General features: G+C 45.5%; 2 protein-coding genes across 12 annotated transcripts in view; one reads left to right on the top strand and one right to left on the bottom strand.

The window, feature by feature from the left end:
* Nucleotides 1-580: 580 nt before the first annotated feature.
* Armt1 (acidic residue methyltransferase 1) lies at nt 581-26,446 on the bottom strand. 6 transcript variants are annotated; one of them, XM_011243102.3, is made up of 6 exons: nt 26,363-26,446; nt 20,788-20,893; nt 15,985-16,229; nt 7,298-7,412; nt 4,912-5,074; nt 581-2,249 (listed from the first exon to the last, which is right to left on the bottom strand). In XM_011243102.3, exons 3-6 carry the CDS (start codon nt 16,001-16,003, stop codon nt 1,485-1,487), a joined length of 1,062 nt encoding a protein of 353 aa, XP_011241404.1. In that variant the 5' UTR covers nt 16,004-16,229; nt 20,788-20,893; nt 26,363-26,446; the 3' UTR covers nt 581-1,484. The 6 variants fall into 6 exon arrangements, with proteins under 6 accessions (XP_011241404.1, XP_011241402.1, XP_011241403.1 ...); XM_011243100.3 differs by lacking the exon at nt 26,363-26,446 and adding an exon at nt 23,010-23,130; XM_011243101.3 differs by lacking the exon at nt 26,363-26,446 and adding an exon at nt 22,639-22,939.
* The window catches only part of Rmnd1 (required for meiotic nuclear division 1 homolog), a 29,237-nt gene continuing 26,055 nt past the window's right edge, over nt 23,316-26,497 (top strand). For 2 of the 6 annotated variants that reach the window (XM_006512478.4, XM_017314053.2), the window contains exon 1: nt 23,316-23,455. The gene's annotated coding sequence lies outside the window, so the exon portion shown is untranslated. Of the gene's footprint in view, nt 23,658-26,497 lie in introns of all 6 variants that reach the window. The other 4 variants (NM_025343.6, NM_001358796.1, XM_006512477.4 and 1 more) reach the window with 3 other exon arrangements.

Here is a 26,497-nt window from a genome sequence, read left to right as displayed (position 1 = left end):
TGGGAGGCTGAGGCAGGAGGATCACAGAGTTTTCAAGCAGAGCCTGGGCTACAGAGTAAACCTGTGGAAAAAAACTGGTAAAAACCCAGGAAGGCACTGCCCCTACTAAGCATCCATGGCCTCTCCCAGACACCCCTTTTTCTTGCTCTAACTCGCTTCTTTGCTTTCCCTTGCTGTGGGTGGACCTGAACCACTTTCAAAAACACTACGATGCCATGTTCTTAAGAAGCCACATAGCAAAAAACAGGGATGCCAGAAGAGCACTTTGCAAAGTGTGGCGTGTGGTAGTTCAGGTTGTCACGAAGCCAATCCACACATTTATGTTCTGAATGCCAGGTCTGCATGAAGTTACAGCTTGCTGAGTTGATGCTTAAAACAGACATGTGAACGAGGAAGCAGCACATCGCGGAGGGCTTCACGTACCCTGAAGAACCCAACCTGAGAAGAGCAGGGTGCAGCATCACTGTCACAGCGCCGCACAGTGACTGCAGGTAACAGCTAAGGTAGTGTGTTGTGCAGATCTCAGGGTTAAGCTGCTCATCTTCACTTATCCCAAAAGCAAATAAAAACCAGTGAGAGCTCTCTGTAAAATCCATTTTATTATTCCAGTATAAGAAAGCATTTCCAATTTTATTTCCAATTTGTTTTGAAACAAAGTACCCTGAATTTATGGACTGTCACAACATCTGAGGTGAGGGACACACAGTGTGAGATGGAGACTGAGCTCAGCCTGGCAGTGTCTAAAACAACACTTAACAGTCACCTCCACTCAACAGTCTGCTGCTGCAGACTGACGCTGGGCTCATCTGGACATCACTGTGGCGGGGACTTCAGCATGGCAGCCATAGGGACAATGAAACACCACTGTACTCGTACTTCGTCAGTCACTCTTTACGATGTCCAGTTTGTGCTTTGACCCATTCCACAGGCCAATCAAAATACAAATCTATGCAAGAAAATGGGCTTTGAAAACTTAAGCATGCAAGAGAGCAGGCTGTAGTTCAGGTCTGAGGTAATTCTGTGTGTTCAAGCATCATGCACACGCCTCCCGGGAGAGCTCGTACAAGGCATGTGTTCACTGGGCCACTAACTCAAGAGCCAAACCAAGTGCAATAACACTTAAGGTTCCTAGCTAGTAAACAATCATTCGCTTTACACAAACAGGATTAACTAACATTTAAATTAACTTTTAAAGCAAAATTCACTTACATTTTTTATAGTCTTTGAAATTAAAAATTAGTTCATTAAAACTACTTGAAAGTTTTGCATTTAACTTAGAATAGTGACAGAAGTATAACTAGCTTAAACCCAAACCAATGCAGCGGGGCAAACCATTCCAAGGAAGCCTCGTCTACTGTACGTAAGATACACAGGAGCTGAGGAAAGGGGCTGCTCACGCTGAGGAGAAGCCAGGCCTAAATCCATGCACTGAGGCTGAAGGGAGACTCAGAATGTTCTCTGCAACCAGGAACTCCTGAGTGGCGTCAAAGTGGCCCATCAAACTGCAATATTCCATACCTGCCAGTGGTCAGCCAGTGGGGATCAGAGGCCGTGAGCTGCTCCGCCTGCCCAGGCTGCAGACCAACCTGAAGCTCGCACTTTAATGTCCTTATGCTACAGAGAGGTGCAGGGTGGAAGCCACTCAGAGCCTGATGGAACGGAAAGGTGAACTTCCATTTTCTGTCACCCATCAGCTTCCTATAATTCAAATCTCCCTTGAATAAAATAAGATGTGCCTTTTGCAGTTCAGCGTATAAGTCAGGGGCGACCTGGGGCATCACACAATATGGATGAGGCAGAGTCCAAAATGCATGGTCGTGGTAAGCCCACCTCCCCATCCTAGCATAGGCCTCCCAGCAGGCCCCACAGGTGGACATGGACTCCAGATTGCTGCTCTTCATGTGCTCAACTATCCAATTAAAGTCATGCTCAGTAACGTCAGACACAAACCATGGGATGCTTTTCCCATGGAAATGAATCTCAGTAGCTAACTCCGAGGAAAATAAAAAGTCCGCCAATACTAAATCCGTAATCAGTTCAAAGCCAGAATTATCCAGAACAATGTCTACTCTAACTACGGGCGTTTCTACTGTTTTCTTTAACTTACTGAGCAATGCCCAGAGAGATTCTGTGTCATTTATCAAAATGAATGGCTTTAGGTCTTGCAAACAATTTATTATATTGGCCTTCTGAGAACTACTTTCTCCACCTGAGAGAGACAGATCACACTTATTCCCCCAGAGGGAAATCTGAAATGAAAAAAAAAAAAAAAGTCATTACTCTTTTATATAACCAACAACTCCACTGTACAGAAAGGTACCCAAAAATACTCATATTTCTATAAAATTCTTAAAATGTCCACTAAATCTATAGTTTCTCTAACACAGAATGTATTACATGATACTGTATTTAGTAAAGTAAGACTGACAGTTTGGTGAATATGTAAAAATTGTAAGTTGCATTAGCACCTACATTTCTAATTTAGAGACACAGATGTTACAATACCATCAGAAGCTCTGAGAGAGAGGATCACAACTTATTTTATAAGTAGAAATCAAGAGAAGAAGCCAAGCTCTTTTACTCTCCACATCCCCAAACTGTTGCATTTCTTTGTACTAACCATACAAACTTAGGAGGGCATGGCAGCCCCAGACCTAGCTTGTTTGCTTGCTAATGGCCATTGGACACACAGACATCTCAAGACCTAATCCTTAAGACCAGGCGTGGAGCCGGACCTGTGTTTAAACATTGTCTGTTACAGATCATCAGCAGTTAAGGTCCCTAAGGCTCAGGTTCTGCAACCCAAACCAGAACAGAGTCCTGCCCACCTGAGGACTGACATAACGCATGTCACGGCACACCAGTCTTGGCTATGGAAGCATTTGGCACAGCAGCTGGCATGAAGCTCAGGCTTTCAGCACTTGCCTGGAATGCCTGAGGGCCTGGGTTCAACCCCAGTATCACCACAAAAAAGCATGAACTACACGGTCTCTGTAATGCCCGTCAGCTCTAGGGGTTAGAAGGGAAGTCACTGCAGACAACGTGGAAATGGACAACTGCCTTCCAATTAACACTTCCTTTTAAAAAATCACCCAAGGGGCTGCAGGGATGGTTCAGCAGCTAAGAGCACTGACTGTGCAATCATGGGGACCCAAGGTCGATACCAGCACCCACATATCACACCCAGAGTCCCAGACCCCTGACTCCTCCAGCTCTGAGTAATCTAGCACCCTTCCTGGCTTCCAAGCACACACATATACACTCATTTGTGTACACACACACACACACACACACACACACACACACACACACACGCACGCACACACACACACACACACGCACACACACACACACACCACCACCACCACCACCACACATTGTCCAGAGAAATTCTACTCTCCTTTATATGCACTTTTTCTGAAATAGGTTTTCACTATCCATTTCTGAATGGCCTTGAATTCACAGAGATCTTCCTGCATCTGCCTTCAAATGCTGGGATTAAAGGTGTGCACCACCATACCCAGCTATCACTTTTAAAGTTAGAAAAATGCCTAGGTACTATGGCACGTGGCTACATTCCCAGCTACTTGAGAGAAGGCTCAAACAAAAGGACCACCTGTTCCATGGGGTGCAGGGCCAGCCGGCATAGCATGGAAGGCCCTGGCTCAAAACAAACCAAACAAACAAAAAACTAAAATCAGGATGATACATCTTCAACCAGGAGTATCATTAAGATCAACTAATGGATCTTTTTTTTTTTTTTTAAGACATAAGGCGTAAATAAAACAAAGTGGGGCTGGTAAGGTGGCTCAGCAGGTAACAGAATTGGCCACCAAACCTGATGGCCTGGACTCAGTCCCTGCATCCCATATGTGGAAGGAGAGACAACCCCTGCAATTTGTTTTCTGACCACCACATGTACACTGTGGCAAGAGTGTGCCCCATAAATCACTGTAAAAAATCAAAAGCAGCCGGGCCTTTAATCCCAGTACTCGGGAGGCAGAGGCAGACAGATTTCTGAGTTAGAGGCCAGCTTGGTCTACAGAGTGAGTTCCAGGACAGCCAGGGCTACACAGAGAAACCCTGTCTCGGAAAACCAGGAAAAAAAAAAAAAAAAGCAAAAGCGAAAGACCCATCCAAGCCAGCCTTCCCCCAGCCTGCAGGGACCATGTGCACACGGCAGAGCTGACAGTGTCCAGCTGAAGTGGTGCCTTCTGGGCCCTTCAACCCATCTCAGGTCATCCATTTGCCCCCAGTATCACAAGTACTAAGCTGGGTGTGGTGTCTCACACTTGTAATCCCAGCACTTGAGAGGCTGAGGCAGGAGGACTGCTGTTGAGTTTGAGGTTAGCCTGCACTGTATGAATTACAGGTCAGTCAGGGTAGGGTGAGACTGTCTCAAAACATAAAAGGTACTAAAGCAGCAAAGGTAGCCATTTCTTTTTCTGTTACCCTATGTCTACAAAAGTGTTTAGCATAGTAGGTTCGTGGACAGTCACAGACCTATACGGCTTGAAAAGAGATCACTGTTCCCTATGAGCTGAACGAACTTCAGGCTTCTCTTAGGACAAGAAGACAACTCTGGCCTTATCTACGAGGGAGCAGAAAGACAGGAGACAACCGGCTGACCCCTCCCCTTTAGGATATGTATGGGACAAAGGACACAGGTTTAAAAGAAACTTTCCTGAAAGAGTGAACTGTCAGGAGCAATGAGCTGGCATGTAAAGTTCTCTTTCTTTTGAAATCTCAGGCTACCATGATGACCGTTCAGTTCAGCAAAAGAAAACACCAAAGGAAAAAGACAAAAGTAGCTAAAAAAGAATCACTCGTAATACAGTGTTACTGAAGTGTAACTGTCTGCATCACACGTCGTGGTTGCATAGGGTCCTGCGTGGAGTACTCTTTGTATACCTGCAGGAGTTTAAAGAACTCATCCTGGATCTGCTCTTCCCTGAGGCCTTTGACGGGCTTCAGCTGCAGCAGGTGTGAACACAGAGCATCGATGGAGCCCTGCGACTCGAAGAAGTTCTCCTCTTTGCTTTCCTTAAACACGTCGAAGTCATGGATTGGCGGACTGTGGCAGGAGAAAAGCAAGGTGAGGCATTTCTGTGAGCCCTTAGCCTTTAAACCCACAACAAGAACCCACAACAAGAGCCCCTCGGGAAGAGAGCACTACCACCTTAGTAACACGCAGATCTGAGACACGGCACCAACTGCTCAGTCCCACGAAAACAAATCTCTGGGCAGGGGCTGGAGAGACGGCTCAGGGGTTAAGGGCACTGACTGCTCTTTTTTTTTTTTTTTTTTTTTGCATTTTTTTTAATTAGGTATTTTCCTCAATTACATTTCCAATGCTATCCTAAAAGTCCCCCCTTAGCCTCCCCCCCACTCCCCTACCCACCCATTCCCACTTTTTGGCCCTGGCATTCGCCTGTACTGGGGCATATAAAGTTTGCCTGTCCAAGGGGCCTCTCTTTGCAGTGATGGCCGACTAGGCCATCTTTTGATACATATGCAGCTAGAGTCAAGGGCTCCGGGGTACCGGTTAGTTCATAATGTTGTTCCACCTATAGGGTTGCAGATCCCTTTAGCTCTTTGGGTACTTTCTCTAGCTCCTCCATTGGGAGCCCTGTGTTCCATCCAATAGCTGACTGTGAGCATCCACTTCTGTGTTTGCTAGGCCCCGGCCTAGTCTCACAAGAGACAGCTATATCAGGGTCCTTTCAGCAAACTCTGACTGCTCTTTTGAAGATCATAAGTTCAAATCCTATCAACCACACAGTGGCTCACAACCATCTGTAATGAGATCTGATGCCCTCTTCTGGGGTGTATGAAGACAGCTACAGCATACTTACATAAAATAAATAAATAAATCTTAAGACAAAACAAAACAAACAAACAAACAAAACCCCAAATCTCTGGGCCAGAAAGGTGGTGCACACCTTTAAACCTGCTGCACCGGGGCTGGAGAGATGGCTCAGCGGTTAAGAGCACCAACTGCTCTTCCAAAGGTCATGAGTTCAAATCCCAGCAACCACATGATGGCTAACAGCCATCCATAATGAGATTTGATGCCCCCTTCTGGGGTGTCTGATGACAGCTACCGTGTACTTACATATAATAAATAAATCTTAAAAACAAAACAAAACAAAAAAAAACCTGCTGCACCACAGGCAAGCCTCCTGTGCATTCCAGGCCAACCAAGGCTACATAGTGAGATCCTACTGTGAGACCCCCGACTTAGAACCTTTCTCCCTGGAAGGTAAAGCCCCTGGACGTTCCCCAAGCTTGTTTTCCCTGATCTCTAAAAATACAGCCAGAAAGAAGCTCTTTGTTCCCTATAGCCAGCAAAAAGCCTTTTTGTTTCTGTGCGCTACAGCCAGAGATGCGATAATTGTAGGAAGACCTACAAGGACATGGAGATAGACGCCGGAGAGGAGCTGTAGCCAACTCTCCTCCCAACTCCTCAGCTAGCTGTTAAAAGCCCCCTACTGTCACCGCTTGGGGTCGAACTCCCCTGCCCGGCACCGTCCTCAGCTAGCTGATAATAAAACCTCTTGCAGTTTGCATCAGGTGTGGTTTTCTCTCGAGTCTTTGGGGAGCTGGCCAGCTCATCCCGGGACTTGAGTGGAGGCCCAGCTTCGGGGGTCTTACACTATCTCAAAGAAAGTAACAAAGCAAAACTGAAACTCAAAGTAAAGTCACTTTACTAAAACTAGCTCGGAATTATACAGACTGTGTCCATGGCCATTTCCCACCAGCAAAGAATGGAAACGGGAAAGGAGATTACAAGGTACCTAACTACGTTAGCTAGACATCCTTTCATCCCCTATGTGGAGGCTCCTAATGACAAGAATGGAGAGTAAACCCACAGCATGAATGCCACAGTCATCACCAAGAGTAGCAGCCAGAGAGCCCCTGAGGAAAACTGAATACTCTGTAAATGATAGTGGCATAACGAATGGATCACTTGTGCACAGATTTAGACACTATCAAACTTTACTCCCAGGTCACTTCTGACCTAAGGTGATGTTTGTGTTCATGAGAAGGTATGTGAGAAAATAACTAGCAAGAAATAAGTACTAACATGAAGGCCGTTAAGGACCTGAAACGACATCCTGATTAACTGATATAGGGTATCCAGGTTAGGATATAAACAATGGAGGTCTCATGTAACGAAGCTCACTTGTTCAATCTTGTTTTGAGACAGGTTCTCTGTGTGGTCCAGGCTGACCTAGATCTCACGGCAGTCCTCCTGCCTCAACTTTCTGCAAGACTGTTCTTATAAAGGACATACCAGGTGCTGCTGCTCCTTCTGAGCAGCAGTGAGTTGGGAAGCCACACCTCTACTCCAAGGGTGCTGTCATTGCCAAAGCACTTTGCAGCTCCTCTTTGGGAACTTCCTTCAGAACCTGTGGCATATTATTAAACATTGTCAGTGACTGGAGCACTCTTGGCAATGGGCAAGAGTCACTCAGAAATGTCAGTAGAACAGACCACAATCAAGCTGTGTAAAAACATTTTGATTAAAAAACTTAAGAGTGACTCAAAATTAATGAAACTAATTTTCCTTTTTGAGGACTGGAAATGGGCTTGGAAATAAATTCCAAAGAATTAAAAGGTATTTTTTAGCAATGACAGCGTTATTAAAGTCAATGAGTCCCTCAAGGTAACTTAAAAGGGCAGGAGGCCATTTGGACGCACAAGTTCAAATGTGGGGGATGGCAAACAATTCCCACAGACCCAGTGAGGCCTGTCATATGTGACCCAAAAACCAAGAATGGTTAGCAGTTAAGTAGAAGAGAAATTCAGTCAGGCGTGGTGGTCTATGCCTGGAGAAGGCTGAGGCAGGAGGCTTTTCTGGAATTTAGAGCCAACCCGGGCTTCATAGTGAATTCTAGGCCAGCAAAGGAAGGAGGGAGAGAGGGAAGAGGGTGTCTATTACACCATGGTGGCAAAACTGTGTTTCTATGACAAAGACCATTGGCCTAGAAAGCTAAAATACTCTAGCTCTCTACAGAAGTCTGCTAACTCATGTTCTTTAACTAATAGTTATTGATTAAAGTCATAGCCCTGGTATGAACATGAATTTTGTTCATGATTAAGGGAGCAAATATCACATAGATACGTGAAGTTTCTCATTTTAGAACATTCATTACTTCAGAATCTAATGAGGCCATGTATGGCCATATGCCCTGAGCAAACGCTACGCATAAAACTATTCCCAAAAGAAACACACATACATCATCATCAAAAACAAGTTTACAACCGGGCAGATGAAATGGGGCTCAGTGGTAAGAGCACTGGTTACTCCTCCAGAGGACCCAGGTACAATTCTCAGTACCCACATGGAAGCTCCAACCATCTGTAACTCCAGTTCAAGGGGATTTGATGCCCTTTTCTGACATCTGCAGGCACTAGTTATGCATGGTGTATAGACATACATGCAGACAACACATACATACACACAAAATAAAAAGTAAAATAAAATAAATCTAACCCAAAAAACCCATGTTACAATGTTTGTAGCTTCATTCTTTATAAAAATCTCAAACTGGAACAATTATGCTATCAGCACCCCAGAGTACGGGACTGAAGGCTCACAATGTGCAGTCCTCCTCAGCAATGTGGACAACTGAGAATGCTGTGCATCAATACTGATGAGCCCACCATGTGACAGTCAGTGGAAGAAGCCTCCATGAGCGGTGTGGTGGCACTCACCTGCAATCTCAGCACTTAGGGGGCTGAGACAGACAGAACTCCCAGCCTGGGATATGGGAGTTCAAAGACACCAAGACCATGTCTCAGGAAGAAAAGACATTTATATATTGTGATGGTTGGTATATGCTTGGCCCAGGGACTGGCACTATTAGTACATGTGGCCTTGTTGGAGTAGGTGTGTCACTGTGGGTGTGGGCTTTAATAACCTCATCCTAGCTGCCTGGAAGTCAGTTTTCTCATAACAGCCTTCAGATGAAGATGTAGAACTCTCAGCTCTGAAAGCACCATGCCTGCCTGGATGCTGCCATGCTCTTGCCTTGATGATACTGGACTGAACCTCTGAACCTGTAATGTAGCCCCAACTAAATGTTTTTTATAAGAGTTGCTTTGGTCTTGGTGTCTGTTCACAGCAGTTAAACCCTAAGACGTATATAATCAGTAAATCAATACATAGCTTAAAAGCAGGCAAAAAAACAAAACAACAACAAACTTGACCCAGGTCAGGTAGTTGTTCCCAAAGATGAATCAAAGTTCTAGAATGTATCTGTTCAGCAAAAACTAGACTCAAAAGTTCTATTATTTCCTAAAATGATTTTGTTTTGTGATTAGTATTGGTTTGACTGGTATGATTCACTGCTTACTCCCTTCTTTTCTTTCTTTCACCAGGTCTCATGTCGAGGGCAACCTGGAACTTGGTATACAACTCAGGTTGCCCTGTAACATGTACTCTTTGATTTTAAATAACCCTATGATTGTGGGTCCAGGGAGCCATGGGACTAGAGGCGCTGGTCAGGAGAAAGAGTGGGGTTGAGATGCGTTCAAACCCAGAAATCTTGTTCTGAGATGGTGGTAGGATAGCTTCATACCTGTCCCAGGCCTGCATATCCTGGCCCATACAGCCCTGCACCCCTACCCTTGCCCCTCAGAGAGGTCACATAACCTGGCAGCCGGAATGAGCTTCCTCTCCTCATAAGGCTATGTCCAGCAGTATCTGAAAATCCTCTCCATGCATATGAGGCATCCTCACTGCCCTGGCCCCTGCCAATGATGGACACTCTTCCCGAAGACCCCTACCCACTCCCTAAAGGTTTAAATAGCCTCTGTTCTCCCAATTAAATATGCTGTCTCACCGAAGCCAGTCTTGGGAGAGTCTTCTCAACCATGCTCACTAGCTGCCTGATGTCTCTATCCCCAGCCATTCCTGCCTTCCTTCCCCAGCTGTGATAGCAGCCACAGGGTTGCAGGCTGGCCGTGAAGCCTGACCTGAACTACGGTGTTTGGAAATAAGTACAAAAGGATTACTCCTACATCAAACTTGGAACCTACAAACTAAAAGAACAGTTACCATCACCACGGTAAAATAGATGCATATCACAATTTCTTTTTTTTTAAAGATTTATTTACTATATGTAAGTACACTGTAGCTGTCTTCAGACACTCCAGAAGAGGGCATCAGATCTCATTACAAATGGTTGTGAGCCACCATGTGGTTGCTGGGAATTGAACTTAGGACCTCTGGAAGAACAGTCAGTGCTCTTAACCTCTAACCTCCGTGAGCCATCTTTCCAGCCCCCACATCAGAATTTCTTAAGTAAAGGTAAACAGAATAAATGATCTATAAAAAGTTTTTGGAGCCCACAGCATCCAGGAGAAGCTCCACTCCCAAGCACTCTAACACGCCCAAGCCCACAGCATCGAGGTGAGGAGGACACATCTGTCCCAACACCACCAGGAGCAACTGGAACCAGAGGGATCCAGGGACACAAGAACCCCGCCCAACCAGTGGCTCGGGTTCCTTTCAGTCTATGCCAGTTTACCTTAGGCACAAACTCCACAGCCAGTCCCACAACACCCAGAGGAAGCTCCACTCCCAGGGACTCAAACATGCCCAGAATCACAGAATCACAGGATCTCAAGAGCATGGCCACACCAGGATCTCAGGGTCCCAGAGGCAACTTGACTCCCAGAAACTCTGACACACTCAGGATCATTCGATCACAGGATCCTGGAGACAGGGGGACTCCAAGGAGTTCTAACACAACCAGGATCACAGGAAGAACAGGCTCCAGTCAGATATAGCGAGGGCAGGTAGCACTAGAGATAATCCTATGGTTGGAGGCAAGCATAAGAACTTTTTGTTTGTTTTTTGAGACAGGGTTTCTCTGTGTAGCCCTGGCTGTCCTAGAATTCACTCTGTAGCCCAGGCTGGCCTCCTTCCTCTGCCTTCCCAAGTGCTGGGATTAAAGGCATGTGCCACCACTGGCCCACCAAGCATAAGAACATAAGCAACAGAAACCAAGGTTACTTGGCATCATCAGAACCCAGTTCTCCCACCATAGCAAGTCCCAGATACACCATCACACAGTAAAAGCAAGACTCGGATCTAAGATCACTGCTCATGATGATGATAGAGGACTTTAAGAAGGACATAAATAACTCCCTTAAAGAAATAAAGGAGAGGGCTGGAGAGATGGCTCTTCCAAAGGTCCTGAGTTCAAATCCCAGCAACCACATGGTGGCTTATAACCATTCATAATGGGATCTGATGTCCTCTTGTGATGCATCTGAAGACAGCTACAGTGTACTTAGATATAATAATAAATAAATCTTTAAAAAAGTTAAAAAAAAAAAAGGAAGAAAGAAAGAAAGGAAGGAAGGAAGAAATAAATACAGGAGAACAGCTAGAAGCCCTTTAAGAGGAAACACAAAAATCTCTTAAAGAATTATAGGAAAACACAATCAAACAGGCAAAGGAAATGAGTAAAACCATTCAGGATCTAATCACAGGGGCTGGTGAGATGGCTCAGTGGTTAAGAGCACCGACTAAGGTCTTAAGCAGTTAAGAGCACCGACTAAGGTTCTTAAGGTCCTGAGTTCAAATCCCAGCAACCACATGGTGGCTCACAACCATCCATAACGAAATCTGATGCCCTCTTCTGTAGTGTCTGAAGACAGCTACAGTGTATTTACATATAATAAATAAATAATTTTTTTTAAGAAAAGAAATCACAAAAGGAGAAAATCCCAGAGTTAGAAAACCTAGGAAAAAGATCAGGAGTCATAGATGCAAGCATCACCAACAGAATACAGGAGATAGAAGAGAGAATCTCAGGTGCAAAGATACGGTCAAAGACAATGCAAAAAGCAAAAAGGTTCTAACTCAAAACATCCAAGAAATCCAGGACACAATGAGAAGACCAAACCTAAGGATAATAGGTATAGAAGAGAGCAAAGATTTCCAACTTAAAGGGCCAGTAAATATCTTCAACAAAATTATAGAAGAAAACTTCCCTAACCTAATGAAAGAACATACAAGAAACCTAGAGAACTCCAAATAGACTGGACCAGAAAAGAAATTCCTCCCATTGCATAATAATTAAAACACCAAATGCATTAAACAAAGAAAGAATATTAAAAGCAGTAAGGGAAAAAGGTCAAATAACATATAAAGGCAGACCTCTCAGAATTACACCAGACTTCTCACCAGATACTATGAAAGCCAGAAGATCCTGGCAGATATCATACAGACCCTAAGAGAACACAAATGCTAACCCAGGCTACTATACCCAGCAAAACTCTCAATTACTATAGATGCAGAAACCAAAATATTCCATGACAAAACCAAATTTACACAATATCTTTCCAGAAATGTAGCCCTACAAAAGATAATAGATGGAAAACACCAACACAAGGAGGGAAACTACACCCTAGAAAAAGCAAGAAAGTAATCTCTCAATAAGCTTCAAAGAATATAGACACACAAACATAATTCCACCTCTAAGAACAAAAATAACAGGAAGTAACAATCACATTTCCTAAATATCTCAACATCAATGGACTCAATTCCCCAATAAAAAAATATAGATTAACAGACTGGATATGTAAACAGGACCCAGCATTTTGCTGCATACAGGAAATACACCTCAGTGATAAAGGCAGACACTACCTCAGCCAAAAGGCTGGAAAACCATTTTCCAAGCAAATGGTCCCAAGAAACAAGCTGGAGTAGCCATTCTAATATGGAATAAAATTGACTTTCAACCAAAAGTTATCAAAAAAGATCAGGAAGGACACTTCAACTGGTCAAAGGAAAAATCTACCAAGATGAACTCTCAATTCTGAAAATCTATGCTCCAAATTCAAGGGCACCCACATTTCATAAAAGAAACTCAAAGCACCCATCATACCCCATACAATAATAATGGGAGACTTCAATACCCCACTCTCAGCAATGGACCAACAGACTGGGAAAAGATCTTTACTAACCCTATATCAGATAGATGGCTAATATTCAATATATACAAAGAATTCAGGACTCCAGGGAATAACCCTATTAAAAATGGGGTACAGAGCTAAACAAAAAATTTTCAACTGAGGAATATCGATCGGATAGTCAAGAAGCACCTAAAGAAATGGTCAATATCCTTAGTCATCAGAGAAATGTAAATCAACACCAGTCAGAGTGGCTAAAATCAAAAACTCAGGCGTCAGCAGGTACTGCTGAGGATGTGGAGAAAGAGGAACACTCTTCTATTACTTGTGGGACTGCAAGCTGGTACAACCACTCTGGAAATCAATTTGGCGTTTCCTCAAAAACTGGACATAGTACTATCTGAGGACCCAGCTATACCACTCCTGGGCATATACCCAGAAGATGCTCTAACTTATAATAAGGACACATGCTCCACTATGTTCATAGCAGCCTTATTTATAATAGCCAGAAGCTGGAAAGAACCCAGATGTCACTCAACAGAGGAATGGATACAGAAAATGTGGTACATTTACACAATTGAGTACTACTCAGCTATTAAAAAACAATGAATTTATGAAATTCCTAGGCAAATGGATGGAACTAGAACATATCATCCTGAGTGAGGTAACCCAATTACAAAAGAACACACATGGTATGCACTCACTGATAAGTGGATATTAGCCCCAAAACTCCAAATACCCAAGATACAATTCACAGACCACATGAAGCTCAAGAAGAAGGAAGACCGAAGTGTGGGTGCTTCAGTCCTTCTTAGAAGGAAAACAAAATACTCACAGGAGCAAATATAGAGATAAATTGTAGAGCAGAGACTGAAGAAAAGGCCATCTAGAAACTGTCCACCTGGGGATTCATCCCATATACAGTTACCAAACCTAGACACTACTGTGGATGCCAAGAAGTGCTTGCTGACAGGAGCCTGATACAGCTGTCTCCTGAGAGGCTCTGCCAGAGCCTGACAAATACAGAGGTGGATGCTCACAGCCAACCATTGGACTGAGCACGGCATCCCCAATAGAGGAGTTAGAGAAAGGACTGAAGGAGCTGAAGGAAAGAACTGAAGGAGCTGAAGCGGTTGCAACCCCATAGGAAGAACAACAATATCAACCAACCAGATCCCCCAGAGCTCCCAAGGACTAAACCTCTAACCAATGAGTATGCATGGAGGGACCCATGGCTCCAGCTGCAAATGTAGCAGAGGATGGCCTTGTGGAACATCAATGGGAGAGAGGCTCTTGTTCCTGTGAAGACTTGATAGATGCCCCAGTGTAGGGGAATCGAGGGCAAGGAGATGGGAGTGGGTAGGTAGAAGCAGGGGGAGGGAGGATGGGATGGGGGCTTCTGGGAGGCAGGGAACCAGAGAAGTGGATAACATTTGAAATGTAAATAAAGAAAATATCCAATTAAAAAAAAGTTTTTGTAATATATGACATTTAGTTTTTTGGATTTTTTTGTTTTGTTTTGTTTTTTAACTTAGCCATTTAAAACAAAACAGCAGGCTGGAGAAATCCAATGGTTAAGAGCACTTCCTGTTCTCCAGGACCCAGGCTTTGTTCCCAGCACCCAAATCAATTCACTGACAACATCTTGTAACTCCAATTCTAGGGGATCCGAGGCCTCCAGCCTCTGCTGCACCCACGTATGCATGCACACTCCAGCGCACACACCCCTAATGTACATGCAGATAGTGCATACACATACACACAAGCAAGTACTGCATACATACACAAACAGTGCATATAAACACAAATAAATCGTTAAAACTAAAAGAAAAGCAGAAGAAAGATTAAGAGTATGTGACCAGAGTCCCTTCTCTGATTATTCCCTTATAGAATGAACTCTGATATCTGATTTTAATGGTGTACACTGATTGTCAGCTTAAGGAGCTAAGCCCTTGGAGGCAATCCCTGAACAAGCCGGTGAGAATATCTAGATCAAGTCAGGACCCATCCTAGTGTGGGCAGCACCATTCCCTGGGCCGCACAAGGAGAGCGAGCTGAGCCCCAGCCCTCCTTACTCTCTGCTCCTGACTGCTGATGTGACCTGACAGGCTGCCTGCCCTCCCATTCATTGCCACATGCCTCCTCTGCCACCATGGAACACACTCTTGTCCCTAGCCACAGTCACCCTTCCTAAGCTGCCTTCAGCCAAGTGCTCAGCACAACAAGAAAGGTAACCAAGCACATTTCTTGTTATCTATAAAAAAATTGCTTTCTTTGCCCCTTTATTAATTGTTTTTTGTTTTGTTTTTGTTTTGTTTCTTTTAGAGAGACAAGTTCTCACTGTGTAGCTTTAGCTGAGCTGGAACCCCCTCTGTGAACGAGGCTGGCCTCAAACTCACAGAGGTCCACCTGCCTCTGCCTTCCAAGTGCTGGGATTAAAGGTTTGAACTACTACCATCCAGCATCTACCTTAGTTTTAAAAAGAAAAATATAAGGCCCCACTATGTAGTTCCGGCTGGTCTTGAACTCAGAGATCTACCTGCTTCTGTCCTTCAGGTGCTGTGGTTAAAGGTGGCCACCACAAACTTCAGCTCCATCTTAAATTTCAAATGAATGCTTTTTATTCAGTAGGCACTATCTGTCCTTACTGTAGAAAACTTTTTGGAAAGCGTTTCTAAGGCTGAGAGTGAAGGGTTAAGAACTGATGTCCATAAGCTGTTCTCTGACCTCCACATGCACACACCGAGTCTTTAGGAAGGTATATCATTCAGTCATTTGTGGAAATGTCCAACAGGATTATTTCTATTTGCTGAATTATTTTCTCTAATTACATTTATTTATTTACCGAGGGTGCTCATGTGACGTGGTATGCCTACGGAAGTCAGATCAAAGGACAACTTTGGGGATTCCGTGCGCTCCTCCCACTATGTGGGTCCTTCCATTTTGGCAGCAAACCCCTAACCTGCTGAGCCATCTGCTGACCCCTGATAAACTATTCAAAAATAGTTGTCAATTACATAAACACTTGTTATCTACTGGCTGTACACTTGCCTCTGCATGATGGCTTCATGAATTCTCCGATACATGTAGCACTCTACAAACAACCAGGGTGAGAAGAACCAGCGTGGCTCCCCATCGCCTTCATTTAAAAGGCTCCGCTGATACTCCAGGTATTGATTCCATATGTGGGTGTCAACACACTTGTCCACCAAGGGGGTGATTGGTTTGTCTGTCTGCAGTTCATTCCGTAATTTAGAAAGAAGAGAGATGGCTTTCTTTTCAGCTTCAATGCCTTCCTGTGAAAGTACAAAAGGAAAAGAAAAAGCCTTGCTGTTTGTGGGTGCACACACGTATGCACATTCCTTCAGGGCTTCGTAGCTTTATAGACCTAAACTGAAGAAGGAAAAACGTAGTGTTTTAAACCCACACTCTGGCTTTTATATGCCCTTACAGACAAAACGTAGATCTTAACAACCGTTCTTTCCTGTTTTCTTTTTTCTTTTTGGTTTTTCGAGACAGGGTTTCTCTGTATAGCCTTGGCTGTCCTGGAACTCACTTTGTAGACCAGGCTGGCCTGGAACTCAGAAGTCCGCCTGTTTCTGCCTCTGCCTCCCAAGTGCCAGGATTAAAGGCGTGCGCCCCCACGCCCGGCTGGCCTTTCTACTTTCAAGGCAGACCAAGGCAGAGGGAAGAAGCACACTAGCATCCCCTCTGCACCTTGCCCACTTGCACATCCTTCCAGGGCCATGACTAGGAAAAAGCTGGAGTCCCTGGGTTCCTCCTGGCAGCTCTCCAGTCTACATCCTTGCTCCCGGGTCAGTGACAGACAGATATCCCATCCCTGTGACACATCAGAGAGGAGACACAGATGGGATAACAAGACAGTGCCTCAATTCCACACCAGCAAGATTCCTGTCTCGTGGAAAAGGGCTGGGCACTACTATAATCCCAGTACTTGTGAAGCTGAGACACAAGGATCAAAGGGCCAACACCAGCACAGGCTGAACAGAGTCTGAGGCCAGCCTGGGCTACATGAAGGAGGGTTTTTATAAGACCGCTATTAGGAAAGTCCCCATTGTGTTTCGATCCCATCACTTGGCCAGTCTATCCTCACTCTTCCTCTCTGCTCAGAGTGGAAGCCAGCACTCCACACACGCTCGGCAGGCACAAAACCACTGAGCTACACCCACACCTAAATCTTTTTTGTATCAAGTAGGGATCCACTTTGCTGCTAGAGGCTGAGGTTTTAAGAGATTTGCAGGGTCACAATGTTAGAAGATGCAAAAACTACCAAGTTTTAGAAACTAAGCCTGAAAGTCCGTGTGTGTGTGTGTGTGTGTGTGTGTGTGTGTATGTGCCTGTGGCTGGAGACTGAACCCAAGGCTGGCACACTAAGCACTCGCCCCGCCACTGAGCCACATCCTCACACAATACATGTCTTTCCCTTTTTGAAATTTTACTTGTTTATGTATGTGCCTCTGTATGTATGTGTGCATTCACAGAAATACATATACAAATACATATATGCACACGCAGAGGCCAAAGGAGAGCACAGGTCCTTCAGAGTTGGAGTTCCAGGGTTTGCAGGAAAGCAGGCTTGCTCTGTGGCTGCTGGCATCCAAATTCCAGTTCTCCTGCTTATGGAGCAAGTGCTCTTAATTGGTCAGCATCTATCTCTTCAGCATGGCCTCCATACTAAGGAGGAACTTACCCTCTGCAACCCTCTGCCCTAAGATCTTTCATTTGAATAGATTGTTTAAGGATAAGTTATAATTGAGATTTTGTTTGTTTCCTTCGAGACAGGGTCTCACTGTGTAGTGCTTGCTAACCTGGAATTCACAACATGACCCAGACTAGCCTTGAACTCACAGAGCTCCACTTTCCTCCGACTCTCAGGTGTGGGGATTAAAGACACACACTAGCACCCCTGGCCCCAGTGGAGATGTGTATAGCATCATCTTCTTATAAAAGCCAAGAATTAATGTGGCATTAATACCTGTTTTTTATCTTGTTTCACTTTAGTTCAAACATTTTCTGAGTCCTATCTGTGCCAGGTACTGTGTTCAGAGTCAGAGACAAAAACAAATGAGGCCTGTGCCATTTACCCAATCAGGTAGTCTAAGGGGCAGGATGGACATTTGAGAACCACAAGACAGACATGGTTCCCTTGAGGATGTGGTATTGCTCATAGAGCCAAACAAAGGAGAGAGGATAGAAAGCATGGGAGCCCTAAGAGGTTACAGCAGTAGAGCTGAGTGGGAGGCTAGAGCAGCAGAGAGGGAGAGGAGACAGTTTCACCGGGAGAGTTTCCAGCAGCTATGGATGAACTGGGTACCTGAAAGGGAGGCTGGAAATGAAAAAGGATAGTGGGGAGGGGGCAGGGGGAGCATGAAGCCAAGACAAAGTTTTCTGATTAAGGCTCAAAGTTTAATATTTAGCACTACGTTAGGGAGAGCCCACAGACCCATCCTTTGTTTCAGGTGGATTATGTTGCAAAGCAAGCTCAGTGGGCAGTCTGCTCCTGTGGGAAATTGCAGGTGAGGCAAGGAGGAAGACTCCACTCAGATGGCAGAAGACAATTAAGGTCTATTTAGCCTGCTCAAGGCTGGGGGAAGGGCACAGTAAAGTTAGTTTGTGGAAGGAAGAGTCCACGTCTGAAAGTGAAGTGTAATTGAGTGGCCAGGTGACAAATTAGAGAAAGACTTGACAGAATAGAATCTGCCTAGTTCTCATGAGAAAAAAAGAACAAAGGGAAGCTACTTACGGGAGAGACAGACAGGACAGGAGAGAGTACAGTGCAGGAATGCAGTCGAGTTCACGGAGAGCAGTGCAGTAGAGTTGAGAAGGAGGGTGGAGCAGCACAGAAGGAGGCAGTGTTATTGGAAGAATTTTACAGACAGATCGAAGAGAGAACAAGCTAGACACAGAAAGATTAGAAAAGACTGCCCGAGTCAGTCTGACGCCAATTCAGAGGCAGAGAGGGAGTTTGAGCAAGAACAGCTGAGATGAATCAGCCAGCCAGAGTTCAGAAAGAACTAGAAAGGGTGAGCTTATTTAACAGCAAGTCCCAGAAGCTGAAAACATTCTAGGCCTAGATTAGACTGGAGGCTAGAAGCTTCCAGGACTAGGCATAGGTTAGCAGCTGAAGACAGTAAGCCTCCCAGAGAAAAATTACAACAGAAGAATAAAAGTTAATTTTACATATTTCTGTTTCAGTAAAGGAGGCAATTATTAAGCAAAGCACCTAGATTTGGCTCATTTATACTTAAGAAAATATACACATCCATCCAGATGAAGCTGCAGGTATGTATAAAACACTGGGACATCCATCAGCCCACATGTCAGTGTCCAAGATGAGCCAGACATCAGCAATGAAAAATAACAGGGAGTGGGGGGTGGGAGGCATGAGCCACTGACCCTAGCCAGGAAGCACAGGCAATGGCTCTGAGTTCAAGGCCAGCCCAAATTGAATAGTCTCAAGGAGTGAGACAAAAGCAAAAGATGGTCCTGTATTATACCAGAATTTATTTAAAAAGAAATTGCTAAAGACCTGGGCTTGTTTCCCCTCATTCACATGAACCCCATCTGTAACTACAGTCTGATGTCCTCTTCTGACCTCCACGGCCACTGCATGCTGTGTGTGGGACACAGACATACACAGAGATCAAACACCACATACATAAACACATAAACACACAAACACACACACACACACACTAAATAAATAAATAAATGAAAGAACTCTATACTCAAAATACCTGTGTGCACCCTTGTTCCTTTTCAATCAGGCCAATAAAATATCACTACAGCTTAGTGGTAGGGGCACACACCTTTAGTTCCAGTACTCAGGAGGCAGAGGCAGGTGGATCTCTGTGAGTTAGAGGCCAGTATGGTCTAGAGAGTGAGTTCCAGGACAGCCATAGCTACACAGGGAAACCAAAATGCTAGAAACCAAAATGTCTCCAAAAAACCAAAAAATACAAACAAACCACTAATCAGCAGTCTAAATGTTTGCTGCAACGTGTTCAAGAAATATATAGGACCTGGCATGCAGCTCAGTGGGTAAAGTGCATGTCTACCATCCAGAACCCCTGGGTGAAAAGGAAAGGGGAGGGGAGGAGAAGGGAAAGGGGAGTGGAGAGGGGAGGAGGAAGGGGGAAGAGGAGGGGAGGGGCAGACTCTTGTGATCATCCTCCAGCAGTGTACAATCTGCATATGGTGGCTCACAACTGTAATCCACGTGTTCAAGATCTTTAGGTACTCAAAACCTTGTCTTAAATTAAAAGGACAGGAAGGAAGCAAGGCAGGCAGGGAGGGAAGAAGGAAGGGAAGAAGGTACAACTGCATGCCGCACAATCCAGAGATAACTGGTCCCATAGCTTTAAAGGCTTTATCCACATTAACGTAATTACTTACTTGTTGTTGTTTTCTCACCTGTTGATTAAACAGGCACGGTGAATTTTAAAGTCGTCCTCTACCCCAACCAGAAAGTCTTTCCTGTGTTTAATCACATTGTGTTGTCAAGCAACTGTAATCCCCACTGCCCTTCACCCCGAGGTTTGCACTTAGGGGACTCAAGGGCTCCAATTAGTAACACAGATGCTGTAAGACAGACAGGTCGCTGTGACACCTCAAAAGCTCTTCAGAGAAGTCAAGGCCATCATTTATGACCACTAAGGTCTAGGGAGACTAAGCTATTAGTGCACAGGTCAACCAGAGGCTACCTCAACACACAGAAAAGCAGGTAAGTATTTATGCCAGAAACAGTCTTTACATGAGAGCGGAAACCTTCTATAAATACTGTTATTCTTGTGAAGAACTAGCACAAAATTAAAGCTGAAATATAGTTCTTACCTCTCCATGTTTTTCAAAAAATTCACTTTTATGTCGATGCAATGTATCAATAACCTTGGTTAAGATCTGCGGTGTTCTGTCCTTAATCGTAAGATATGCAAAGGACCTAGGAGAGAGTCCAATATCATGCATTACTCAGTAGCTTTGACACTAGAAGGCATGCCCAATTTTAGTTTCTGGAACACCTCATTTGGGTCCAAATTCCTTTTCATATGACTATTTTAATACACCAGTTTTATTTGCTTTATAGATATGAGACTGAACTCCTAAACTGCTCACTTGTCTTGTACGAATGAAGCTCCAGAAGAGGAGAAAACACAGCGGCACACAGCTGGAACCCCTGCTCAGGAGGACAGCAGGAAGAGGAGCAGGAGTTTAAGGCCATCCTGGGATAGATAAGATTCATCTGGAAGGAAGGGAGGAAGGGAGGAAGGGAGGAAGGGAGGAAGGGAGGAAGGGAGGAAGGGAGGAAGGGAGGAAGGGAGGAAGGGAGGAAGGGGGAAGGGAGGAGAGAGGGAGGGAGGAAGAGAGGGAGGGAGGGAGGGAGGGAGGGAGGGAGGGCTGGATGAAGGATGGGAGGGAAGAAGGCAGAAGACCCGAGACAATGTGGAACTCTACTGTCATGACCACTGCACAAACTGTAGTACTGGGTTCTGCCCCAGAACTTGACTGAATCATTTTCTTTTCCATCTACTCAATTTCTTTTTCTAAATCAGAAACGACTTCAGCAATGTGGTTAAGTTCAAAAAAGGACAGGTCTTGCAATTCAACAGGCTCTGGTCCTAGGTCACTGGCTTAGAAAGATGAAATGAAAATCTCAAAGTGGTTTTGATTTGCATTTCCCTGGGTAGGGTATGTGCAGGTGACTGCTGGGGCCAGAGGCTCTGGATCCCCTAGAGCTAGAGTTACAGGGCAGGGTAGGCCACACCTAAGCACCTAGGAACTATTCCAGGGGCTGGAGACAGGCCTCAGCAGGGAAGGGCACCTGCTACCAAGTACAACCTCCTGAGTTCGATCCCTGGAACCCACATGGTAGAAGGACAAAGGGGACTCCCTACACAAGTCGTCCTCTGACGTCCATTCCTGGGTAATGTCACAGGTGAGTGCCACACTCCCCCAACACATAAAAACTAATTAAATCATTTGAAAATAAAGTATTTGAAATATGAATTTGGAGCCTAGTGGTGTCTCCCTCTATAATGACACAGAGTATAATGGCAGGAGTATTGGGAGTCCCAGGTCATCCTTCACTACATAATTCAATAGCTCCGTGTCAAAAGAAAACCAACCATCCAGCCAGACAAGAAGATTGGCTACTTAGCCAATGCTTATTTCTGCTCTTACTTATAACTTTGCTCTCAGCGTTGTAGCATATTGTAATTCCCCCTTTGTCCACAGGTTTGCCTTCCCAGGGGCACTCAACCAGTTTAAAAACATTGCAAGTGGAAAATTCCAGCAGTCAACGATCTGTAAGTTTTAAATAATTTTAATTAAATTTAAAGTAAACTAACGTCCCACTAATTGTTCCATTTTGCTATTAGCTGTTTTGGTGAATCGATTGTGCCTAACAAATTTCATGAGAAGTGTGTATAGGGGGGAAAACTCTAAAGATGAAAATTGCAAGAACTACTTCTAATGATGTTTATTTTGGGGGCCAGTGAGATGGCTCAGTGGGTAAAGGCACATGATAAATCTGCTGCCCGCGACCGAGTTCTCGTTGAACTCCTGAGAGGTGAAGGAACAAAATCGGCTCCAGAGCTGTCCTCTGACCTCTAACGCGAATAATGGCATGTGCGCGCACACGCAAAATTAGGACGTTTTTAAATATAGAGTTATTAGTTTGACCCATACCATTAATACACACCGCAGTAGGTATGAGTCCTAATTGTTGGCCCCCGCAGCGCCTTTCCTTCTCACTTGTTAGAGACAAGCTTTTTCCTAATGTATCCCACAGTGAGCTCGAACTCACTACGAGCTCAAGCTGGCTTTAACTCGCAGCAATACTCCTGCCCCAGCGTCTCAATTCGGGACAGAAAGGAAGAAGGTACACAGCGGAACTAGCTAGGTCCTGACGCCGGCCAGCACAGCGAGCCGGCTCTCTCCCACCGAGGTGGGACTCGAACTCTCAGCTTGAGGATCCGGCGCTCCCGACCGCCCACAGCTTCCTCACCCAACATGGGTTTTTTCTCCCAAGAGCGCAAGAAAAAAAAAGCGAGACGCACCCCTCGTCCTTAGCGGAAAGAAACGCCGGGGACTCGGCCATCACACCGGCACCACAAGCCACTCAACTGGCGTCGCCCGGGGTTCAACGGCCGCGGTTCCAGAAAGGAAGCGTTGGAGCTTTTTTTTTTTTTTTTTTTTTTTTTAAGCGCTTTTGAACTCAGAAACTTTATTTGGTGGTCTGGCCAGGGTCAGAACATGGGGCGCAAGGGCCTTCCGGCTACGCGAGCGGAAGCCCTGGAGGACCGGAGGCGGTAGCCCGCCGAGCGGAAGGGGGGGGGGGGGGCGCGGAGCGGTCACGTGTTCGGACGGTCACGTGTCCCAGCTTGCCGGCCTGGGGCTTGCAGTGCGCCTGCGCCGCAGCGGGGCGGGGCGGGGTGTGTTTCCGCAGAGGTTCCTGCGGCGGGAGCGTGCGCGTGGGCGTCGCGGTCGTCCTCTCCGCGCACAGGTCAGTGCTTCGCGCTTCCCCAGCCGGAGAAGCTGGTGAGGAGGTGTGGGCTTCGGCCAGGGCCTGGGAATTTAGCCGGGAATCCGAAGCACCTCAAGCCAAACACTCCCGACCCCGCCGAGTTGGAAGCAGGGCATAGTAGTAGCTGCCAAGGTGCATGAAATCACCTTGAACTTAGGAACTGGAAGAAGTGCTCCCAAAGGTCAGCCCCACTTACCCGCTGAATCTAACCTGGATGCAGCCGCTTTTTTCATTGATGGTATTCTGCATCTCATGTACAATATATTTTGGTTATGTCCACCACCACCCCCAGCCCTGCCGTCAAACGCCTAGGCCTACCCATGTCCCACTCCCAACTTAAAACACTAAGTGCAATTAGTGCTATCCTTAGGCACATGGACATATTATGCTTAAGGATAATGCTCAAAAACTGCAGCTCCCTTGTGTTTCATTTTAAAAATTTACTTGACGCCTCTGTGCCCAAGGACACTACTGTCACTGAGCATAGGGGGACAAACACAGAAACCTGCTTTTGAAGAGAGGCAAAAATCTCCTTTATTGCTTTCTGATATCACTGTCGCTAACTAATATATATTATCCCTTATTTGCTCATTTCCAGAGCTAGCATACTGCACACGGTAAGGAGTAGTCATTGCATGAATTAAAAAGCTAAAAATACAAGGTATGTAAGTGGTGCTAAATATGAGGACAAAGTAAAAAATAGCAAGAGAATGGATGAGTGTTGGTTATAAGTATTAATCCTGTCACTCCAGAGGCAGAGGCCAGCCTGGTGTACAAAGCAAGTTCCAGGCCAGTCAAAGAGAGAAATTATAGGTTATCCAGAGAAATCCAGTCTTGAAAATCCAAAGTGGATGTGATGGATGTGTGTTGGTTATATGTATTATACCAAGTCACTGAGGGAGTCAAGTCCTTAGGAGGAGAGCTTGTGGACAGGTGAGTGGAAAGGCCCAGAGGGCCTGGAACAAAGGCATTCTATAGGGAATGCTGCAGTGTTGCAGAAGGCTCAGAAGGGCGTTTTAGGGGCATTGGCTTTTATTGTAAATGTAAAGCCATCATCAAATTTGACTCTGGGAAAGGATAGGATTCTAGTTAAGGTCTCAGAATTTTTGCTGTAGTCCATTGTGAATGACCTGTAGGAGGCTGTAAACAGTGGCAGGGAGCCAGTGTGCCAGTTGCCTTTCATGTGACAAGCTGCCTGAGGAGAAGCAGCTGAAGGGAGGAAGGGTTTGCTGCTCATCTAGAGTCCTGCATGGCAGATTAGGCATGGAGGCGGGAGCAGGCAGGGGCCATGCATTGCTCCACTAGAAAGTCCAGTGGTGAAAGCCGGCAACCCATCCCCATGGTATAGTCCTATCCATATTTCAGGGGGTCTTCCCTCCTGTTAACCTATCCCAGAAAGTCTGTCACAGACATAGCGGTGAGTCTCCATGGTGGTTCTGAGGCTAGTCAGATAAAGGTGAACCATCATAAACAGGTAAATGGCTATTATAATCATCATGGGAAAAACCAGAAACTCGGGACAGGTGGCAAAAGTGTTTGCGGTGGGTACTGGTCAGAAAAGGCCAGTGGATTTACTGACAGACGAGTAATAGGGACTGAAGAGAAAAGCAGAAGCAACTTCCGGGTTTAGGGCTTAGGCAAATGTGAGCATGTGACTGGCACTTGAATAGGGAAGGCTGTGGTTTGTGGAAGCCTTCAGATGCCCAGTTTTGAGCTTGTTACATTGTTGGTGCTCAGAGGGATTTAGAGATAAATATGTGCTACTCATCCTGATGACGTATGAAACACGGGGTCGGGTAAAGTCACCGGGAGACTGATTGGGAAGAGAAGTGGCCCAGAGTCTGAGTCCTGATGTATCACATTCTTGAATAGATGAGGAACCAGCAAAAAAAGACCGAAGGAAAATGGCCAATGTGGTATTCTAGAAGCCAAATAAAAAGCTGCTTCAGGGAGTGGGCAGTGAGTTGATGGGCATCCAGTGCCCTCTTCTGACCTCGGTAGCACCAGGCATTCTTGTAACGCACAGATACATACAGACAAACACATATGCCGGTTAAATAATAACAGTTTTAAAGAGGGTGGATTGATCGCCGGGTACAGGAGCAGTGAGTGCAGGCTGATGGTGGCGGAGGAGTCATTTTGTAGAACTTTCTGTTTTGTTAGTGGAGGAGGAATTGAGGTCATTATTGAGAGTGAGAAACTAGGAGGCGGCCTGAAAGTGTGAGGGGTTGGGCAGTAGACTTTGCTGAAGATATGGTCCTGAGCAGTGTAGACGACCCAGTGTGGCCCTGGCTGGAGAGGGAGCTAGGAGGAGGTTAGTTGGCTGTCTCCAGTGAGCTGCAAGAGTGTAGGCACAAATTAAATCAGGTGAACCCTGTTCAGTTACGACTGAGGTTATGCCCCGTGGAGTACGGAAGGATGCAGGGGTTCACAGTGAGTGGGAGGGTTATAGTAGACGCGGAACATTAGCTGGGTGTGAAGGACGTGGACACTGGGGAGGAAAGACTGGAAATTGTAGGTCCTGCTGAGGGGGACAACTGTTGTTGACTTTGGGTAGTAGAAGGAATGGACGGGGAAGATAGGCAGAGTCTGGAGAGTAATGGCTAAAATCAGGAATGTGGGAGGAGACCGGGAGATTGTAGCTTTGTAGATGCTGCACTGACAGAAAAAACTGGGTAAATTTTACATTAATATCCTTTAGGCACTTCTGACAGGGCTTTACGGGTGACTAAGAGAGAATGGTAAGAACATAGTCCTAGCAACAGGGAAAGCCAGGGTTGCTTTCTTGCTTTGTTTTTGTTTGGGGTCGGGGAAGGTGGAGTTCAGACATACCACAGCATATGGAGGTCGGTCAGAGGGCGACCACAGGAACCAATTCTCTCTTACCATGTGGGTTTGGAGCACTGAACTTAGGCCATCAAGTGTAGCAGCAGGCACGCTTACCCACTGAGCCTAACCGTGAGCAACTAGCCTCTAGTCTTCTCCTCTGGACTATTGTGAGGTCAAACAGCATTTAGAATG

The sequence above is a fragment of the Mus musculus genome, chromosome 10 (assembly GCF_000001635.26).
Source record: "Mus musculus strain C57BL/6J chromosome 10, GRCm38.p6 C57BL/6J".
Classification (NCBI taxonomy): Eukaryota; Metazoa; Chordata; class Mammalia; order Rodentia; family Muridae; genus Mus; species Mus musculus.
The sequence above is the reverse complement of the archived record's forward strand: the minus strand, read 5'-3'. Positions and strand labels throughout refer to the sequence as shown.

What these genes read in the sequence shown, in the direction of transcription:
- Armt1 (NM_024261.2), bottom strand. Translation starts at nt 23,050, where the DNA reads ATGGCCGAGTCCCCGGCGTTTCTTTCCGCTAAGGACGAGGG. An exon ending in CATGAAGCCATCATGCAGAG is followed by an intron (nt 5,075 to 15,984) that starts GCAAGTGTACAG and finishes CTCCTGCCACAG; the next exon opens with TCCGCCAATCCATGACTTCG. An exon ending in AGTTCTTTAAACTCCTGCAG is followed by an intron (nt 2,250 to 4,911) that starts GTATACAAAGAG and finishes TTTTCATTTCAG; the next exon opens with ATTTCCCTCTGGGGGAATAA.